At 45.1% G+C, this 20,081-nt stretch overlaps 1 protein-coding gene across 1 annotated transcript in view; it reads left to right on the forward strand.

The window, feature by feature from the left end:
- Positions 1–17,834, forward strand: part of LOC120992379 (E3 ubiquitin-protein ligase RNF180-like) — a 121,020-nt gene extending 103,186 nt beyond the window's left edge. Inside the window, exons 3-4 of the mRNA XM_040421329.1 lie at positions 1,218–1,343; positions 17,601–17,834. Coding sequence (XP_040277263.1) covers positions 1,218–1,343; positions 17,601–17,794 — 320 coding nt within the window. The 3' untranslated portion in view covers positions 17,795–17,834. The remainder of the gene's footprint in view (positions 1–1,217; positions 1,344–17,600) is intronic.
- Positions 17,835–20,081: the final 2,247 nt, after the last annotated feature.

Consider the following 20,081-nt stretch of genomic DNA (forward strand, 5'->3'; position numbering starts at 1 on the left):
GCCTTGGGCAGCATGAACGCTATGTGCTTCCTTGCCCCTGGCTACAAAGCACTGAGGGAAGGGGGGCCCAAGATAAACTCTTGCACCAGGGCCCATAAGCCTTTAGCTACACTGCTGACAGTCATGTCTCCCAGCTTCGATCCACCTGCACAGAATTTAGGCTCTAAGCATACCATACTCTTCAATGGTGGAATAGAGCCTAGATCCAGTTATTACACTGGCCCAGCTCCTATAGACAACACAAGTAACCATTAGCAAAGGATATAGCTGCATTCCATGTGCTGCTTCCTTACAAGTGATAGAAGAGAGACAGAGCAAGTTCAGGATGTAGAGAATTGTGATGATTAGCATTATGCTTTGTCTTTCTATTGTGCCTACCCTTTCTATGAAAAATTAAATAGAACAAGAATTGGTGAGAATGGAAGGGAAATGGGAAATACAATATAGGCATACAAGCCAAGTTCGTTTTTTGACTGTAAAAGAATGTGTCAAAAGGGTCTGTATTACTAGAGAGCAGAAAATGGCACCTAAAGCACAGGTCCCCTCTTACACTTTCACTGTAGGAAGCATTTTCAGATAATAGGGATATCAATGTCACTAAAAGCCCCTTTACACGAGCTGATGAATGAAGCAATGTACTGGAAGAGTGTTTCTGATAATTGCCCTGTGTACAGGTATCACAGATTACCAGATGAACATTTGCTCATTTATCAGGTGAAAGCATTGTAAATGTGGCTCACCTCCACTCAAGATCAGGCAGTTATTGGGAATAAACAATTTGTTCCCGATAATTGCCTGATGGTGAGCAGAGGTGCAAAGTCAAACCGTGTAAAGGGGCCTTCACAGTGGTGATGAAGAGTATACAGTTATACATAGTCTACTCAACGTGGGAGCATGGTAAGACTGAGGAATTACTACTCAAAGCGTAAAATGGCTGCAAAGGAAAACCAAGGATATAAATTCTTTAGTGCACCACATACTGCAAAGGTTTACATGGGGTTAAATGTAAAATGAGAATAGTGCGCTAATGCCAGCATTTGGGATATATTCCTGTTAAAGCATGTCATATTCGTTAAATATAATTTATGCCATCGTATTAAATGCACTGTTATACAGAATAGTGCTGAATCAGCAACTCTTGCTGGTGCTGGCTGTAGGCAGATTGTATAGCAGTATTGCTTTGGAACATGACCTCATTTTTATCTACTTAATTACAGATCTCAGCAAATGTTCTGCTGCATTCTTTCCAAATGAGTATCTTAAAAGAAAGCAAAGTTTTCAGAGGGCAAATTGTGCAAAATGGCCTCTACCCTACTGCAACAGACTATTTAGAGTGTTTGGAGGTAAGATTTTAAATGTGAATAAGGCATACTTAGAAACTGCTTTCCAGGAGACCTGGAACAGCAGCATCTATCTATCTGTCTCTGTCTAAGTATCTATCCTCCAATATTCCCTACATACAATATATGAAACTCAGTGGACTTCGATTCACTCATCTCTAGTTGTTACTATAGAACTGACGTAGCGGTGAATGCTTCTTTTCTTGACTAAAAAGTGTCTCCATAGGGTCAAGAAATATCAGTGGATTAACCTTGCAAAGCCAACATTTCCCATAAGCTACAGTGCCTTGCAAAAGTATTCACCCCCCTTGACTTTTTCATATTTTGTTACATTACAGCCTTAAGTTCAATGTTTTGTTAATCAGAATTTTATGTGATGGATCAGAACACAATAGTCTAAGTTGGTGAAGTGGAAATGAAAAAAATATATAAATAAAACTATTGTTTAAAAATAGAAAACAGAACACTGGCATGTATTCACCCCCTTTGTTAGGAAGCCCATAAAAAGCTCTGGTGCAAACTATTACCTTCAGAAGTCACATAATTAGTGAAATGATGTCCACCTGTGTGCAATCTAAGTGTCACATAATCTGTAATTACACATACATACCTTTTTTAAAAGGCCCCAGAGGCTGCAACACCTAAGCAAGAGGGATCACTAACCAAACACTGCCACGAAGACCAAGGAACTCTCCAAACAAGTAAGGGACAATGTTGTTGAGAAGTACAAGTCAGGGTTAGGTTATAAAAAAATATCCAAATCTTTGATGATCCCCAGGAGCACCATCAAATCTATCATTACCAAATGGAAAGAACATGGCACAACAGCAAACCTGCCAAGAGACGGCCGCCCACCAAAACTCACGGATCAAGCAAGGAGGGCATTTATCAGTGAGGCAGCACAAAGACCTAAGGTAACCCTGGAGGAGCTGCAGAGTTCCACAGCAGAGACTGGAGTATCTGTACATAGAACGACAATAAGCCGTACGCTCCATAGAGTTAGGCTTTATGGCAGAGTGGCCAGAAGAAAGCCATTACTTTCAGCTAAAAACAAAAAGGCATGTTGTGAGTTTGTGAAAAAAAACGTATAAGGGAGACTCCCAAAATGTATGGAGGAATGTGCTCTGGTCTGATGAAACTAAAATTGAACTTTTCGACCACTAAAGAAAACGCTATGTCTGGCGCAAACCCAACATATCACATCACCCAAAGAACACCATCCCCACAGTGAAACATGGTGATGGCAGCATCATGCTGTGGGGATGTTTTTCAGCAGCTGGGACTGGGAAACTGGTCAGAGTTGAGGGAAAGAAGGATGGTGCTAAATACAGGGATTTTCTTGAGAAAAACCTGTACCACTCTGTGTGTGATTTGAGGCTAGGTCAGAGGTTCGCCTTCCAGCAGGACAATGACCTCAAACGCACTGCTAAAGCAACACTTGAGTGGTTTAAGGGGAAACATGTAAATGTGTTGGAATGGCCTAGTCAAAGCCCAAATCTCAATCCAATAGAAAATCTGTGGTCAGACTTGAAGATTGCTGTTCACAAGCGCAAACCATCAAACTTGAAGGAGCTGGATCAGTTTTGCAAGGAGGAATGGGCAAAAATCCCAGTGGTAAGATGTGGCAAGATCATAGAGACTTATCCAAAGCTACTTGGAGCTGTGATTGCTGCAAAAGGTGGCTCTACAAAGTGTTGACTTTAGGGTAGTGAATAGTTCTGCACATTGACTTTTTCTGTTATTTTGTCCTAAAAAACATCTTCAAAGTTGTGGGCATGTTCAGTAAATTAAATGATGGAAATCCTCAAACAATCCATATTAATTCCAGGTTGTGAGGCACCAAAATACGAAAAAAGTCAAGGGGGTGGATACTTTTGCAAGGCACTGTATGTAGTCAAAATACCTCCAAACTGATGTGCAGGCCAATTCATATAAATAAGACATCAGATTAGCAGCAGGCACTGTATATATCTTTCCAACTGTCTGCTTCACACAAAATATTTTTGTTGTTGGTGACCCCCTTGTGCTTCCATTGCATGGACCCTTGTTTGGTGTCAGGCTCATGGTGGTGGACATGTTTCATCACCTGTAATAATTAGAGAATAGAAGTCTCCCAGATTTTCTCTAAGCATGTCTAAATTCTCTTGGCTATATTGCTGGCAACAAGCAGGCATCAACTTTTATGGCACCCACCAGGAACTGACCTTTGACATCATCAAAACATCATGAATGATACTAGAAACTGTGCCAACTAAAATGCCTAATTCATGAGCTATAAGACTGACTTTGAGCCGGCGATCTTCCAAAAATTATGGTCTCCACTTTACGGCACATTTCGTCTAAAGATGCTTCGACAGGTCGCCCTGAATGGGGGTCATCTACAATTGATGTAAACTGCATGGACCAAAACTTTACTTGGTAGTTGGAAGGTCCATCATCACCATATACAGCAAACATCATTTCAAGGATTTCTTTAGGCTTCTTTCCTTCCTTTGTAAGGAATTTGATCACAGAATGAAGCTCCAAATCCCTCACTTTCTTCGTAGACATGCGCTGTACTGTACTTGCCATCCTGTCATTTCCAGAGCGTTCATCAGACTGAACTGCTACAGCGTGTGTTACATGTCCAGACATGTCGCAAACTGCACAGACAAGCTCAGCTGACAGAACGTGACAGAACATGCTGGGGTAGATGACTTATTTAGCACCCCTCGTACAGTACAGTAGACACTATAAGGCCCATTAGTGGCATTTTTTTCCATTTATAACAGAGCCATGACAGTTATACCAGATTCATTTGCAAATGGTTTCTTATAAACCCTGATGGACCCCATTGACTTAAAGGGGTTGTCTTTTCCTTATTACAGTACCTGTCAAAAGTTTGGACACACCTTTTCATTCCATAGTTTTTTCTTTTCTTTTTTATTGTTTGAGAATTTGCATTGAAGACACAAAAATGATGAAGGAACACAAGTGTTAAACAAACTAGAATATATTCAATGCAGTAGCCACCTTTTGCACACTCTTGGCATTCTCTCAGTCAGTTTCATGAGGAAGTCACCTGGAATGGTTCTCAATGAACATGTACAGTGGATATAAAAATTCTACACACCCCTGTTAAAATGTCAGGTTTCTGTGATGTAAAAAAGTGAGACAAAGATAAATAATTTCAGAACTTTTTCCACCTTTAATGTGACCTATAAACAGTACAACTCAATTGAAAAACAAACTGAAATCTTTTAGGTAGAGGGAAGAAAAAATATAAAAATACAATTATATGATTGCATAAGTGTGCACACCCTTAAACTAATACTTTGTTGAAGCACCTTTTGATTTTATTACAGCACTTAGTCTTTTTGGGTATGAGTCTATCAGCATTGCACATTTTGATTTGGCAAGATTTGCCCACTCTTGGCAGAAACACTCCATATCTGTCAGATTGCAAGGGCATCTCCTGTGCACAGCCCTCTTCAGATCACCCCACAGATTTTCAATCGGATTCAGGTCCGGGCACTGGCTGGGCCATTCCAAAACTTTAATCTTCTCCTGGTAAAGCCATTCCTTTGTTGATTTGGATGTATGCTTTGGGTCGTTGTCATGCTAAAAGATGAAGTTCCTCCTCATGTTCAGCTTTCTAGCAGAAGCCTGAAGGTTTTGTGCCAATATTGACTGGTATTTGAACTGTTCATAATTCCCTGTAGCTTAACTAAGGCCCCAGTTCCAGCTGAAGAAAAACAGCCCCAAAGCATGATGCTGCCACCACCATGCTTCACTGTGGGTATGGTGTTCTTTTGGTAATGTGCAGTGCTCTTTTTGCGCCAAACATATCTTTTGGAATTATGGACAAAAAGTTCAACCTTGGTTTCATCAAACCATAACACCTTTTCCCACATGCTTTTGGGAGACTTCAGATGTGTTTTTGCAAAATGTAGCCTGGCTTGGATGTTTTTCTTCGTAAGAAAAGACTTTCGGCTTGCCACTCTACCCCATAGCCCAGACATATGAAGAATATGGGAGATTGTTGTCACATGTACCACACTATACACTGGCTGCAGGGCAGGTCAGCACCTCCAAGGCTGACAAAGCTTTTCCACATTTGGGCCATGCTAACCCTGCCTTCTCAGGTGCTGGCTGTGCCCCAGCTGTGTTGGCGACCTCTTCCTCCTCCTCTGCCTTCGCCTTGTGCTTCCACTGTGCCCCCGCTGTCAGGTGGGAATGCCATGAGCAGCGTGCACTTGTAGTCGCGCATCTTCCGATCAGTAACAGATGTTTTCACTAAATTTAGTTCCCTGTCAGCAATGCAGAGCAGGGGTTCATTCACAGCAAAAGGGGGTTCATGTCACCCAGCAATAGAACAGAGGATTTTGAGAGATTTAGGCCCATGTCACCCAGGCACAGCAAGGGTTTATTCACGGCAAAAGGGGGTTCAGGTCACCCAGCAATAGAACAGAGGATTTTGAGAGATTTAGGCCCATGTCGCCCAGGCACAGCAGGGGTTCATTCACGGCAAAAGGGGGTTCATGTCACCCAGCAATAGAACAGAGGATTTTGAGAGATTTAGGCCCCTGTCACCCAGGCACAGCAGGGGTTCATTCACGGCAAAAGGGGGTTCTTGTCACCCAGCAATAGAACAGAGGATTTTGAGAGATTTAGGCCCCTGCCACCCAGGCACAGCAGGGGTTCATTCACGGCAAAAGAGGGTTCATGTCACCCAGCAATAGAACAGAGGATTTTGAGAGATTTAGGCCCATGTTGCCCAGGCACAGCAGGGGTTCATTCACGGCAAAAGCGGGTTCATGTCACCCAGCAATAGAACAGAGGATTTTGAGAGATTTAGGCCCCTGTCACCCAGGCACAGCAGGGGTTCATTCACGGCAAAAGGGGGTTCTTGTCACCCAGCAATAGAACAGAGGATTTTGAGAGATTTAGGCCCATGTCACCCAGGCACAACAGGGGTTTGTATACGCCAAAAATGGTAAAATGTCACCCGACAATTGAAAATAAGAATTTTTTCAATTTAGGGCACTAAAATTGGCACTTTTTTGCATTAAAATGGCTCTGAAATAGTCCTTGAAAAGCCTAGAGGGATGTAAAAGGCAGTAAAATGTGCTTAAGAGCATGGCAACTGCTCTGCAAACAAATGTAGATAGGGAAATAACTTAAAATGAAATAAAATAACTAAAAATTACAAATTATTAACCTGCAACTCAGAGAAGGAGGTGTATATTGAGTCGGAGGTTGAGGAGGCGGTGAATGTGGTGTTATAGGTGGAGGCAGCAATGGAGGAGGAGGAGGTAGCCAACAATGTTTTTTTTTTATTTATTGGGGTAGGTAGCCCCCAAAATATTAGGACAAATAAAAAAAAAAGAAAACAAAGAATCATTGCACTTGACTTGATTACAAGAATGTATGTTTGATGGTGGTATAAATGTCTATTCTGCACAAGGTACAGACAAGTCTTGTGGGATCCAAGCCTGGTTCATTTTAATGAACGTGAGCTTGTCCACGTTGGCTGTGGACAGGCGGCTGCGTCTGTCTGTAATGACACCTCCTGCCGTGCTAAATACACGTTCAGAGAGTACACTGGCTGCAGGGCAGGCCAACACCTCCAAGGCATACAGGGCAAGCTCTGGCCATGTGGACAATTTGGAGACCCAGAAGTTGAATGGGGCAGAACCATCAGTCAGTACATGTAGGCGTGTGCACAGGTACTGTTCCACCATGTTGTTCAAATGCTGCCTCCTGCTAACACGCTCCATATCAGCATTTGGGGCCGGTTGTTGCGGCGAGGTGACAAAGCTTTTGCACATGTCGGCCATGCTAACCCTGCCTTCTGAGGTGCTGGCGCTGACACAGCTGCGTTGGCGACCTCTTCCTCCTCCCCTGCCTTCGCCTTGTGCTTCCACTTGTCCCCCGGCGTCAGTCGGGAATGCTCTCAGGAGCGCGTCTACCAGCATGCACCTGTAGTCGCGCATCTTCCGATCACGCTCCAGTGAGGGAATTAAGGACGGCACATTGTCTTTGTAACGGGGATCCAGCAGGGTGGCCACCCAGTAGTCAGCACACGTTAAAATGTGGGCAACTCTGCAGTCATTGCGCAGGCACTGCAGCATGTAGTCGCTCGTGTGTGCCAGGCTGCCCAGAGGTAAGGACAAGCTGTCCTCTGTGGGAGGCGTATCGTCTGCGTCCTCCGTATCCCCCCAGCCACGCACCAGTGATGGGCCCGAGCTGCGTTGGATGCCACCCCGCTGTGAACATGCTTCATCCCCATCCTCCTCCTCCTCATCCTCCAGTAGTGGGCCCTGGCTGGCCAAATTTGTACCTGGCCTCTGCTGTCGAAAAAAAAACCTTTTTCTGAGCCACTTCTAAAAGACTAGCCTGAAAGTGTTAGAGATGACCGCTCTTCCTCCTCCTCGTCCTGGGCCACATCCTCTTCCATCATCGCCCTAAGTGTTTTCTCAAGGAGACATAGAAGTGTTATTGTAACGCTGATAACGGCGTCATCACCACTGGCCATGTTGGTGGAGTACTCTAAACAGCGCAACAGGGCACACAGGTCTCACATGGAGGCCCAGTCATTGGTGGTGAAGTGGTGCTGTTCCGCAGTGCGACTCACCCGTGTGTGCTGCAGCTGAAACTCCACTATGGCCTTCTGCTGCTCACACAGTCTCTTCAGCATGTGCAAGGTGGAGTTCCACCTGGTGGGCACGTCGCATAGGAGGCGGTGAGCTGGAAGGCCGAAGTTACGCTGTAGAGCAGACAGCCGAGCGGCGGCAGGATGAGAACGGCTGAAGCACGCACAGACGGCCCGCACTTTATGCAGCAGCTCTGACATGTAGGGGTAGTTGTGAATGAATTTCTGCACCACCAAATTCAGCACATGCACCAGGCAAGGGATGTGCGTCAAACCGGCTAGTCCCAGAGCTGCAACGAGATTTCGCCCATTATCACACACACCCAGGCCGGGCTTGAGGCTCACTGGCAGCAACCACTCGTCGGTCTGTTGTTCTATACCCTGCCACAACTCCTGCACGGTGTGGGGCCTGTCCCCCAAACACATCAGTTTTTTAGAACGGCCTGCTGACGTTTACCCCTGGCTGTACTGAAGTTGGTGGTGAAGGTCTGTCGCTGACCGAATGAGGAGGTGGAAGAAGAGGAGGAGGAAGCCGAGTAGGAAGAGGAGGCAACAGGAGGCAAACAATGATGCCCTGCGATCCTTGGCAGCGGAAGGACGTGCGCCAAACAGCTCTCCGCCTGGGGCCCAGCCGCCACTACATTTAACCAGTGTGCAGTTAGGGAGATATAGCGTCCCTGGCCGTGCTTACTGGTCCACGTATCTGTGGTTAGGTGGACCTTGCCACAGATGGCGTTGCGCAGTGCACACTTGATTTTATCCGATACTTGGTTGTGCAGGGAGGGCACGGCTCTCCTGGAGAAGTAGTGGCGGCTGGGAACGACGTACTGTGGGACAGCAAGCGACATAAGCTGTTTGAAGCTGTCCGTCTCTACCAGCCTGAATGACAGCATTTCAAAGGCCAGCAGTTTAGAAATGCTGGCATTCAGGGCCAGGGATCGAGGGTGGCTAGGTGGGAATTTATGCTTTCTCTCAAAGGTTTGTGAGATGGAGAGCTGAGCGCTTCCGTGTGACATGGTGGAGATGCTTGGTGAGGGAGGTGGTGGTGTTGGTGGCACATCCTCTGTTTGCTGGGCGGCAGGTGCCAACGTTCCTCCAGAGGCGGAGGAAGAGGCAGAAGAGGGAGCAGGAGGGGCCTGAGCCCTTTCTTGGTTTTGAAGGTGCTTACTCCACTGCAGCCCGTGTCTCGCATGTAGATGCCTGGTCATGCAGGTTGTGCTAAGGTTCAGAACGTTAATGCCTTGCTTCAGGCTCTGATGGCACAGCGTGCAAACCACTCGGGTCTTGTTGTCAGCACATTGTGTGAAGAAGTGCCATGCCAGGGAACTCCTTGAAGCTGCCTTTGGTGTGCTCGGTCCCTGGTGACGGTGGCCAGTAGAAGGCGAATTGTTTTGGCGACGGCTGCTCTGCTTTTGCACCCTGCTCCCGCTTTTGCTATGCTGTTGGCTCGGTCTCACCACTGCCTCTTCCTCCAAACTCTGAAAGTCAGTGGCACGACCTTCATTCCATGTGGGGTCTAGGACCTCATCGTCCCCTGCATCGTCTTCCACCCAGTCTTCCTCCCTGACCTCCTTTTCGGTCTGCACACTGAAGAAAGACACAGCAATTGGCACCTGTGTTTCGTCATCATCAGAGACGTGCTGAGGTGGTATTCCCATGTCCTCATCAGGAAACATAAGTGGTTGTGCGTCAGTGCATTCTATGTCTTCCACCACTGGGGAAGGGCTAGGTGGATGCCCTTGGGAAACCCTGCCAGCAGAGTCTTCAAACAGCATAAGAGACTGCTGCATGACTTGAGGCTCAGACAGGTTCCCCGATATGCACGGGGGTGATGTGACAGACTGATGGGCATGGGTTTCAGGCGACACCTATGCGCTTTCTGCAGAAGACTGGGTGGGAGATAATGTGAACATGCTGGATCCACTGTCGGCCACCCAATTGACTAGCGCCTGTACTTGCTCAGGCCTTACCATCCTTAGAACGGCATTAGGCCCGACCAAATATTGCTGTAGATTGTGGCGGCTACTGGGACCTGAGGTAGTAAGTTCAGTAGGACGTGTAGCTGTGGCAGAACGGCCACGTCCTCTCCCTGCACCAGAGGCTCCACCAACACCACCACCACGACCATGACCGCTTCCCATATTAGATGTTTGCCTCATAGTTAGCGTTTACAAAGCAAAGTAAAAAGTGGTTAAGTCTGTTAAAAATATTTAACTGCCAATAAAAACCCTGATGTAGGGTATTGCACTAAATATTTTTTTTTTAAACTCTATATGACAGCGGTATTTGTGGCCTAAATGTGACACTTAATTATGCACGTCTTATCCCAGATGTGCAGTATATCAGAGGGTTTTTTCACCCCAGTAACCCAAAAGCCGTATTTCTGGCCTAAATGTGACAGTCACTTATGCACGACTAATCCTAGATGTGCAGTATATTAGAGGTTTTTTTCACCACAGTATGCCAAAGCCGTATTTCTGGCCTTAATGTGACAGTCACTTATGCACGTGTAATCCCAGATGTGCAATATATCAGAGGCTTTTTTCACCACAGTATGCCAAAGCCGTATTTCTGGCCTAAATGTGACAGTCACTTATGCACGACTAATCCTAGATGTGCAGTATATTAGAGGGTTTTTTCCCCCAGTAACCAAAAAGCCGTATTTCTGGCCTAAATGTGGCAGTCACTTATGCACGTGTAATCCCAGATATGCAATATATTAGAGGGTTTTTTCACCACAGTATGCCAAAGCCGTATTTCTGGCCTAAATGTGACAGTCACTTATGCACATCTTATCCCAGATGTGCAGTATATTAGAGGGTTTTTTCACCCCAGTAACCAAAAAGCCGTATTTCTGGCCTAAATGTGACAATCGCTTATGCACGTGTAATCCCAGATGTGCAGTATATCAGAGGCTTTTTTCACGACAGTATGCCAAAGCCGTATTTCTGGCCTAAATGTGACAATCACTTATGCACGTGTAATCCCAGATGTGCATTATATTTAACAGATGTATTTTTTTAACCCCAGTAAGCAAAAAGCTGTATTTCTGGACTTGCAGACATGCAGATAGCCTGTGCTGGTGCCCTATTGTTGCATAAAATGGCTGCCGATTATGTATTGATATTGACTAACTGAAGAAAAAAAAATTGTGCACTGCACCCACAAAACACATTTGCTCTAGATCGCTGAGTACAAAAAACAGTTCTTGATAAGATTTCTCCCTGATCTCTCCCTCACAGCAGCTGCAGCCTCTCCCTACACTATTCCGAGCAAACTGACGGGCGGCGCTACGTGACTCCAGCTTAAATAGAGGGTGGGTCAAATGCTGCAGTTGGCCAATCACAGCCATGCCAATAGTAGGTGATGGCCTTTTGGGGCAAGTAGTATGACGCTTGTTGATTGGCTGCTTTGCTTTCAAAAAGCGCCATAAAAATCGCTAAACACCGAACCCGAACTTTTAAGTAAATGTTCGGGTCCGGGTCCTGGGGCCGAAAACAGGGCCGGGCCGACACAGAGGCTGGGGAGGCTCCAGCCTCAGGGCGCAGGCCAGCTCCCCAGCCTCTGGGCAGCAGGCAGGCCACTGACCACGTCGCTGCTGCTGCCCCGCCTGCTGGGCTGCCGGCCTCGCTGGAGGACGGAGGGAGTAGTGAGCACTTGGCACTGACTTACGTGCTCCCTCCACGCTCCGCCTCCTGGCTCGGCCGCTCCGCTGCTCTGGTCTCTGCTCAGTCGCTTGCCTGACTGGCTGCGTACAGCGCGCACTTTGACCTGACACGCTGTACGGGTTGTTGGGTGGGTTGGGGTGGATGTCTGATTAATAACAAACATACATATCTAAATGGCCGGGGGGGTGGGGGGGCTTGACTTGAGTCATCTACTGATCATCAGAGCATTAGAGCTGCAGGAATAAATAACATCTAAATGTCTGGTCGGGGTAGATGGGGGGGGGGGGTCGAGGGCTGGTGGGGGGAGGGGGGGTTAGATGATCTAACCAAGCCCCCCTTCCCCCATCAGCCCTTGTCCTACCACCCCATCTACCCGTACCCCCGCCCCATCTACCCCACCAGACATTTAGATGTTATTTATTCCTGCAATTCTAATGCTCTGATCAGTTGATGACTCAAATCAAGCCCCCACCCCCCCCCCCCCCCCAGCCATTTAGATATGCATGTTATCAATCATCATCCCCCACCGCTTCCTTCCTTGTAATTTGCTGGCCCCCAATATCCATTGTGAATCACAATCCATAAGAGTGTCATCCACAGATTCCCCCCATAACAGTGTCATCCACAGATCCCACCATAACACTGTCATCCACAGATCCCCCATAACAGTGTCATCCATAGATCCCCCATAACAGTGTCATCCACAGATCCCCCATAAGAGTATCATCCACAGATCCCCCCATAACAGTGTTATCCACAGATCCCCCCATAACAGTGTGTCATCCACAGATCCCCCATAACAGTGTGTGTCATCCACAGGTCCCCCATAAGTGTGTCATCCACAGATCCCCCATAACAGTGTGTGTCATCCACAGATCCCCCATAACAGTGTGTGTCATCCACAGATCCCCCATAACAGTGTGTATCATCCACAGATCCCCCATAACAGTGTCATCCACAAATCCCCCATAACAGTGTCATCCATAGATCCCCCATAACAGTGTCATCCACAGATCCCCCTTAAGAGTGTCATCCACAGATCCCCCCATAACAGTGTTATCCACAGATCACCCCATAACAGTGTGTCATCCACAGATTCCCTCATAAGTGTGTCATCCTCAGGTCCCCCATAAGTGTGTCATCCACAGATCCCCCATAAGTGTGTCATCCACAGATCCCCCATAACAGTGTGTGTCATCCACAGATCCCCCATAACAGTGTGTGTCATCCACAGATCCCCCATAACAGTGTGTGTCATCCACAGATCCCCCATAACAGTGTCATCCACAGATCCCCCATAACAGTGTCATCCACAGATCCCCATAACAGTGTCATCCATAGATCCCCCATAACAGTGTCATCCACAGATCCCCCCATAACAGTGTTGTCCACAGATCCCCCCATAACAGTGTGTCATCCACAGATTCTCTCATAACAGTGTGTCATCCACAGGTCCCCCATAAGTGTGTCATCCACAGATCCCCCATAACAGTGTCTGTCATCCACAGATCCCCCATAACAGTGTGTGTCATCCACAGATCCCCCATAACAGTGTCATCCACAGATCCCCCATAACAGTGTCATCCACAGATCCCCCATAACAGTGTCATCCACAGATCCCCCATAACAGTGTCATCCATAGATCCCCCATAACAGTGTCATCCACAGATCCCCCCATAAGAGTGTCATCCACAGATCCCCCATAACAGTGTGTCATCCACAGATCCCTCCATAACAGTGTGTCATCCACAGATTCCCTCATAAGTGTGTCATCCACAGGTCCCCCATAAGTGTGTCATCCACAGATCCCCCATAACAGTGTGTGTCATCCACAGATCCCCTATAACAGTGTGTGTCATCCACAGATCCCCCATAACAGTGTGTGTCATCCACAGATCCCCCATAACAGTGTCATTCACAGATCCCCCATAACAGTGTCATCCACAGATCCCCCATAACAGTGTCCTCCACAGATCCCCCATAACAGTGTCCTCCACAGATCCCCCCATAAGAGTTTTGATGCAAAACTTGCTAGTTTTTATTCTGTCTTGTTGACAGGATTATGTTTATTTATATTAAGATTATGTGGTTATTGTTTTATATGACTTGTTTTTGCACTTTATTTCTATCTTTATATGGATCTAAAGAGGTTGTGCATTTGTTTACAGCTATAGTTAATTGGTACATTAAACTGTGCATATTTATGTGTGATTACAATAGTAAGTATTTAGTAAAGACTCCACAAGTTGGGGGGGGGGGGGGGCGCACTTGGGCAGCTCAGCCTTTGTTGGTGGTGGACCTTGTCCCAGCCCTGGCCGACAACCCTAAAGTTCGGTACGAACCCGAACTTTACAGTTCAGGTTCGCTCAACTCTAATTGCTAGATATTCCTGCAGCTCCTTTAATGTTGCTGTAGGCCTCTCCCAGACCAGTTTTCTTCTCGTATTTTTATCAATTTTGGAGGGACGTCTAGTTCTTGGTAATGTCACTGTTGTGCCATATTTTCTCCACTTGATAATGACTGTCTTCACTGTGTTCCATGGTATATCTAATGCTTTGGAAATTCTTTTGTACCCTTTTCCTGACTGATACCTTTTAACAATGAGATCCCTCTAATGCTTTGGAAGCTCTCTGTGGACCATGGCTTTTGCTGTGGGATGCGACTAAGAAAATTTCGGGAAAGACCAACGAGCAGCTGAACTTTATTTGGGGTTAATCAGAGGCACTTTAAATGATGACAGGTATATGCTGACTCCTATTTAACATGATTTTGAATGTGATTGCTTAATTCTGAACACAGCTACATCCCCAGTTATAAGAGGGTGTGCACACTTATGCAACCACATTATTTTAGTTTTTAGTTTTTTCTTCCCTCCACCTAAAAGATTTCAGTTTGTTTTTCAATTGAGTGGTACAGTTTATAGGTAATATTACAGGTGGATAAAGTTCTGAAATGATTTATCTTTGTCTCATCATTTTACAGCACAGAAACCTGACATTTTAACAGGGGTGTGTAGACTTTTTATATCCACTGTATGCCTTGTCAAGAGATATTTTGTATTTCAGACCATCAGTTGTGTTGTGCAGAAGTAGGATTGGCAGTGGCGTACCTACCATATAGGCAGACCACGCAGCTGCTATGGGGCCCGTGAGAAAGAGGGGCCCGAAGTGGAGGAGAGGCCCCGCCCCCTAATTGCTCCTGTTTATCTTTCTAAAGCTAAAGGACCTTTGATGATGTCATCACAGGTCCTGTAAGGGAACTGCACAGTGTAAAGTGTAGTTCCCAGGTTAAAACAGTGCATCTGCCAGGACCTGTGATGACATCATCTTCAACATCACAGGTCCTGCAGAATCTAGCAAAGGAACTGCACCAAAAATGGTGTAGTTCCTAGGTTTCAAAGGTATATCTGCCTGGACCTGTGATGACATCATCACAGGTCCTTCAACCCCTAACAGCAAGTATTAGAAGTTCACAAGCAGCTCTGCATTGATCCATACAGACTGGAATGGAGTGGTAAGAGGAGGTCCTCCACTTTTCATCATTTACCCCCCCTCCATGCCCTGTTTTTACTCATTGCTCACTCATGTATAATACTTCAGACAGTTACAGTAACCACTACCTCATGTACCTCACACACACAGTGACCATAATGTATAACTGACCACATATTTCTGTAAACACTGCATCTACAGTATTATACCTTCTATGTCTCACATCAATACACTGCTCTGTGTGTATGTATATATATGTATATATATATATATATATACAGTACAGACCAAAAGTTTGGACACACCTTCTCATTCAAAGAGTTTTCTTTATTTTCATGACTATGAAGGCATCAAAACTATGAAATAACACATGTGGAATTATATACATAACAAACAAGTGTGAAACAACTGAAAATATGTCATATTCTAGGTTCTTCAAAGTAGCCACCTTTTGCTTTGATTACTGCTTTGCACACTCTTGGCATTCTCTTGATGAGCTTCAAGAGGTAGTCCCCTGAAATGGTCTTCCAACAGTCTTGAAGGAGTTCCCAGAGATGCTTAGCACTTGTTGGCCCTTTTGCCTTCACTCTGCGGTCCAGCTCACCCCAAACCATCTCGATTGGGTTCAGGTCCGGTGACTGTGGAGGCCAGGTCATCTGGCGCAGCACCCCATCACTCTCCTTCATGGTCAAATAGCCCTTACTTTCAAAGTTTTCCCAATTTTTCGGCTGACTGACTGACCTTCATTTCTTAAAGTAATGATGGCCACTCGTTTTTCTTTACTTAGCTGCTTTTTTCTTGCCATAATACAAATTCTAACAGTCTATTCAGTAGGACTATCAGCTGTGCATCCACCTGACTTCTCCTCAACGCAACTGATGGTCCCAACCCCATTTATAACGCAAGAAATCCCACTTAATAAACCTGACAGGGCACACCTGTGAAGTGAAAACCATTTCAGGGGTCTACCTCTTGAAGCTCATCAAGAGAATGCCAAGAGTGTGCAAAGCAGTAATCAAAGCAAAAGGTGGCTACTTTGAAGAACCTAGAATATGACATATTTTCAGTTGTTTCACACTTGATTGTTATGTATATAATTCCACATGTGTTATTTCATAATTTTGATGCCTTCAGTGTGAATCTACAATTTTCATAGTCATGAAAATAAAGAAAACTCTTTGAATGAGAAGGTGTGTCCAAACTTTTGGTCTGTACTGTATATACACACACACTGCATATATTACACAGTATTATACATGCAATATGTACAGATATATAGTATATACCGCAGTGCACTGATATGTGAGGTACAAGGTATAATAGATGCAGTGTGTACAGATATATAGTATATACAGCAATGCACTGATATGTGAGGTTCGAGGTATAATAGATGCAGTGTGTACATATATATAGTATATACAGCGGTGTACTGATATGTGAGGTACGAGGTGTCAATACACTGCTGTATTTACTATATACCTGTACACACTGCATCTATTATACCTCGTATCTCACATATTACACTACTGTATATACTGTATACACTGCATATATTATACCCCGTACCTCACATATCAGTACACTGCTGTATATACTATATACCTGTACACACTGCATATATTATACCCTGTACCTCACATATCAGAACACTAGGGAATATACTATATACCTGTACACACTGCATCTATTATACCTCTTTTGTGTGCCAGGGCTGTTTTGTAATCCCAATCCGGCCCTGATGGCATAAATTATAAAACGCAGCAGCAAGAATAGTTCATGGAACAAAAGGAGGGGCTATAAAAGTGGAATGGGGGCCCAATTTAGATTCCTGCTATGGGGCCCAGTGATTTTTATGTACGCCCCTGAGGATTGGTACACAGTTCCATACAGTGTTTAGCCCTATTCTACAACTGTTCAAAGGAAACTGTGAGAATCTGCATTTAGTGGTCAAATTGCTGCAAAGAAGCCAAGAGTAACAACAAGAAGACGAAGAGGATAGCTTGGGCCAAGAAACTCATGGAATAGGCAATCATGTCTTTAACATGAAGCCATAAAGTAGAAAAAAAAAAAAGAAAAATCTTGGAATGAAAAAGTGTGTCTAAACTGATGCTGCATATTGATGGTCTATCCTCGGGATAGGTCATCAATGAGTGATCAGGTGAGGGTGGGGGATCCTGCAGATCAGCTGTTTGGGAGTAGCTACAGTGACAGAAGTAGATGCCAGAACAACACAGCTCCATCCATTGTGTAGTGGATGGAGCTAGTTACTTCAGTCATGCTCCCATTGAGTTCAACTGGAGCAGCTCTGCAGTAATCAGTTGAATACATTGACTATATGGTCAGCATACATGTCAGAAGTTCTCAGTGCATACATGTCGTGAACATAATGTGAACAGGGTTTTACATATGTATTATCCTGATTTTTTTATGTGGTACTTTCTCTCACTACACTTGTTTTCTATGGCAGATTTTAGGAGACACATGGGTCCTATAGGAAGAAGGCAGTTTCCACACGGAGAGCACCGACTTGACTTTGAAGATGATAGCCATGGTTGGAGATTTGACCTGGACATGATCATTATATACATTTACTCTGTGAACTGGGTCATTGGATTCATTTTATTTTGTCTTTTATGCTATTTTTTCTGTCTCTCACTTTAAGACATAATAAAATGATTCTTTGTAAATTGGCAAATGTATGGAAACGTAAATCATCCTAGATATTGTCATTAAATATTCTAGAGAGATTCTATTTTAATAAAAGGATGCTTCACTAGAATTTGTCAGAGTTGGATTTGGTAGTTCTTTCGAAAAATCTATTTTCTAGTAACCCTATTAGGGGATTCTAAGCGAATAAAACTCTTGCATAGGACCCTGATATTTTAGCTGGGGAGCAGAGTAACTGCAAAGAATATCTCTTGTGTTGAAGCCCCAGCACTCTCATGCATTATACAGACAGTCCATCACTGAGGGGTCTTTCTTATCGTAAATGGATTGTTCAAAGTTGGGAGCTCCTTAAACATAACAATCAATATAAGATGGTAGGAAGAAGCATATGAATTGAGGCAGCACATGGATTTCATGTTCAACCCATTACTAAACAATGCCATAAGAGTATGGCACTGGCCAGAGTCGCCAAAGATCCAGCCATGTTATTACAGTGCTATGATCATGCAGGCACTGTTGATGTGCCCACAAGATCAGCAGAAGGTAGTAGCAGCTATAATACACATCCAAGCTTCTGAGATAACTCTGATCACAACTGCTTAAGCCCCTTAGATGCCATGGTCAATAGTGACTGAGGCACATAAGTGGCTAGACAGAGGGTGGGTGCTCCGTGTGTTGCTCCACCTCCAACTTCCCCCAGGAAAAAATAGTGGGGTGTAATGATAGATATGGCAGCCTGGGTCCTAACCGAAGCCCCCAGGTCTACCATGTACACATACTTATTACAAAAACCTTTCCCCATAAAATACTTTGTCGATAAATGCACATAATTGTTAACAATGTGTCCATAATGACCTGATTTACAAACCAATCACATTATTTCATTTGCATGGGGAGCACCCTTTAAAAAAGAAAAATTTGGAAAATTGAATATGACTAGTGTTGATCAAGCACCAAAGTGCTCGGGTGCTCTGGCCGAACACATCGGGATGCTCGGGTGCTCTACCGAGCACCCGAGTATAATGGAAGTCAATGAGAGAACCCGAGCATTAAACCAGGCACCCCCTGCTCTGAAGAGGGAAGGGTGCCTGGTTCATAGGAAAAGGTCAGAAATTGATGGAAACACCAGCGAAATGTTTCGGGAACAACATGGGGAGGATGTCTGGATGCATCATGGACTCCCAGGTCGCTGGTGGAAACAATGTTGTCCGAGTAGTACGCCACTTTTACAGACTGACAATAATATGCACCAAACCGAAGATAAAATCGACTTTAGAGGAAAAATTGTTAAGAAACATTCTTTCCCTGTATATTTACTTTTATATAGTGCAAGTTCTGCCAAAAATTACAAGGAAGAGGCACTCCGATACAACCTGTATATCACATAAAGGAGGGCCTCATTCACATTGTGGTACAATTGTTCATGTAGTGGGACTCCTACACTCATAAAGCCTATGCACTAAGTGAAAGAGCTGCCAAAAATTACAAGGAACCGGCACTCCAATACACCCTTTGTTACACATAAAGGAGGGCATCATACACAGCCTTGAAACATTATGATTGATGGCCTGCTGGTGACCCTCAAAAACATTTGGAGCAAGGGCCTGCTGATCTGACCATCTAAATCATTATGGGCGAGGGCCTGCTGCCGCTTTGGAGACTCTAGATAACCTGGGGACGATCGCACGTCCCTGTGACGGCGATGATCCATTCAAATGTCTGCCCTATCAACTTTCAATGTTATTTTCAGCGCAAACCATGGTGACTACGGGTAACGGGGAATCATGGTTCGATTCCAGAGAGGGAGCCTGAGAAACGGCAACGGCTACCATATCCAAGCAAGGCAGAATGTGCACAAATTACCTATTAGGTATAATTAGGTGAGGGCCTGCAGGTGAGGTGACCCTGTAAAAGATTTTAGGTGAGGGCCTGCAGGTGAGCTGACCCTGTAAAAGATTGTAGGTGAAGGCCTGCTTGTGAGCTGACCCTGTAAAAAATATATGCGAGGGCCTGCTGGTGAGCTGACCCTGTAAAACATTATATGCGAGGGCCTTCAGGTAAGCTGACCCTGTAAAACATTATATGCGAAGGCCTTCAGGTAAGCTGACCCTGTAAAAGATTGTAGGTGAAGGCCTGCTGGTGAGCTGACCATGTACAACATTATATGCGATGGCCTGCTGGTGAGCTGACCCTGTAAAACATTATATGCGAGGGCCTGCTGGTGAACTGACCCTGTAAAACATTGTAGGTAAGGGCCTGCTTGTGAACTGACCCTGTAAAA

This window comes from Bufo bufo, chromosome 2 (assembly GCF_905171765.1).
Source record: "Bufo bufo chromosome 2, aBufBuf1.1, whole genome shotgun sequence".
NCBI classification, from domain to species: domain Eukaryota; kingdom Metazoa; phylum Chordata; class Amphibia; order Anura; family Bufonidae; genus Bufo; species Bufo bufo.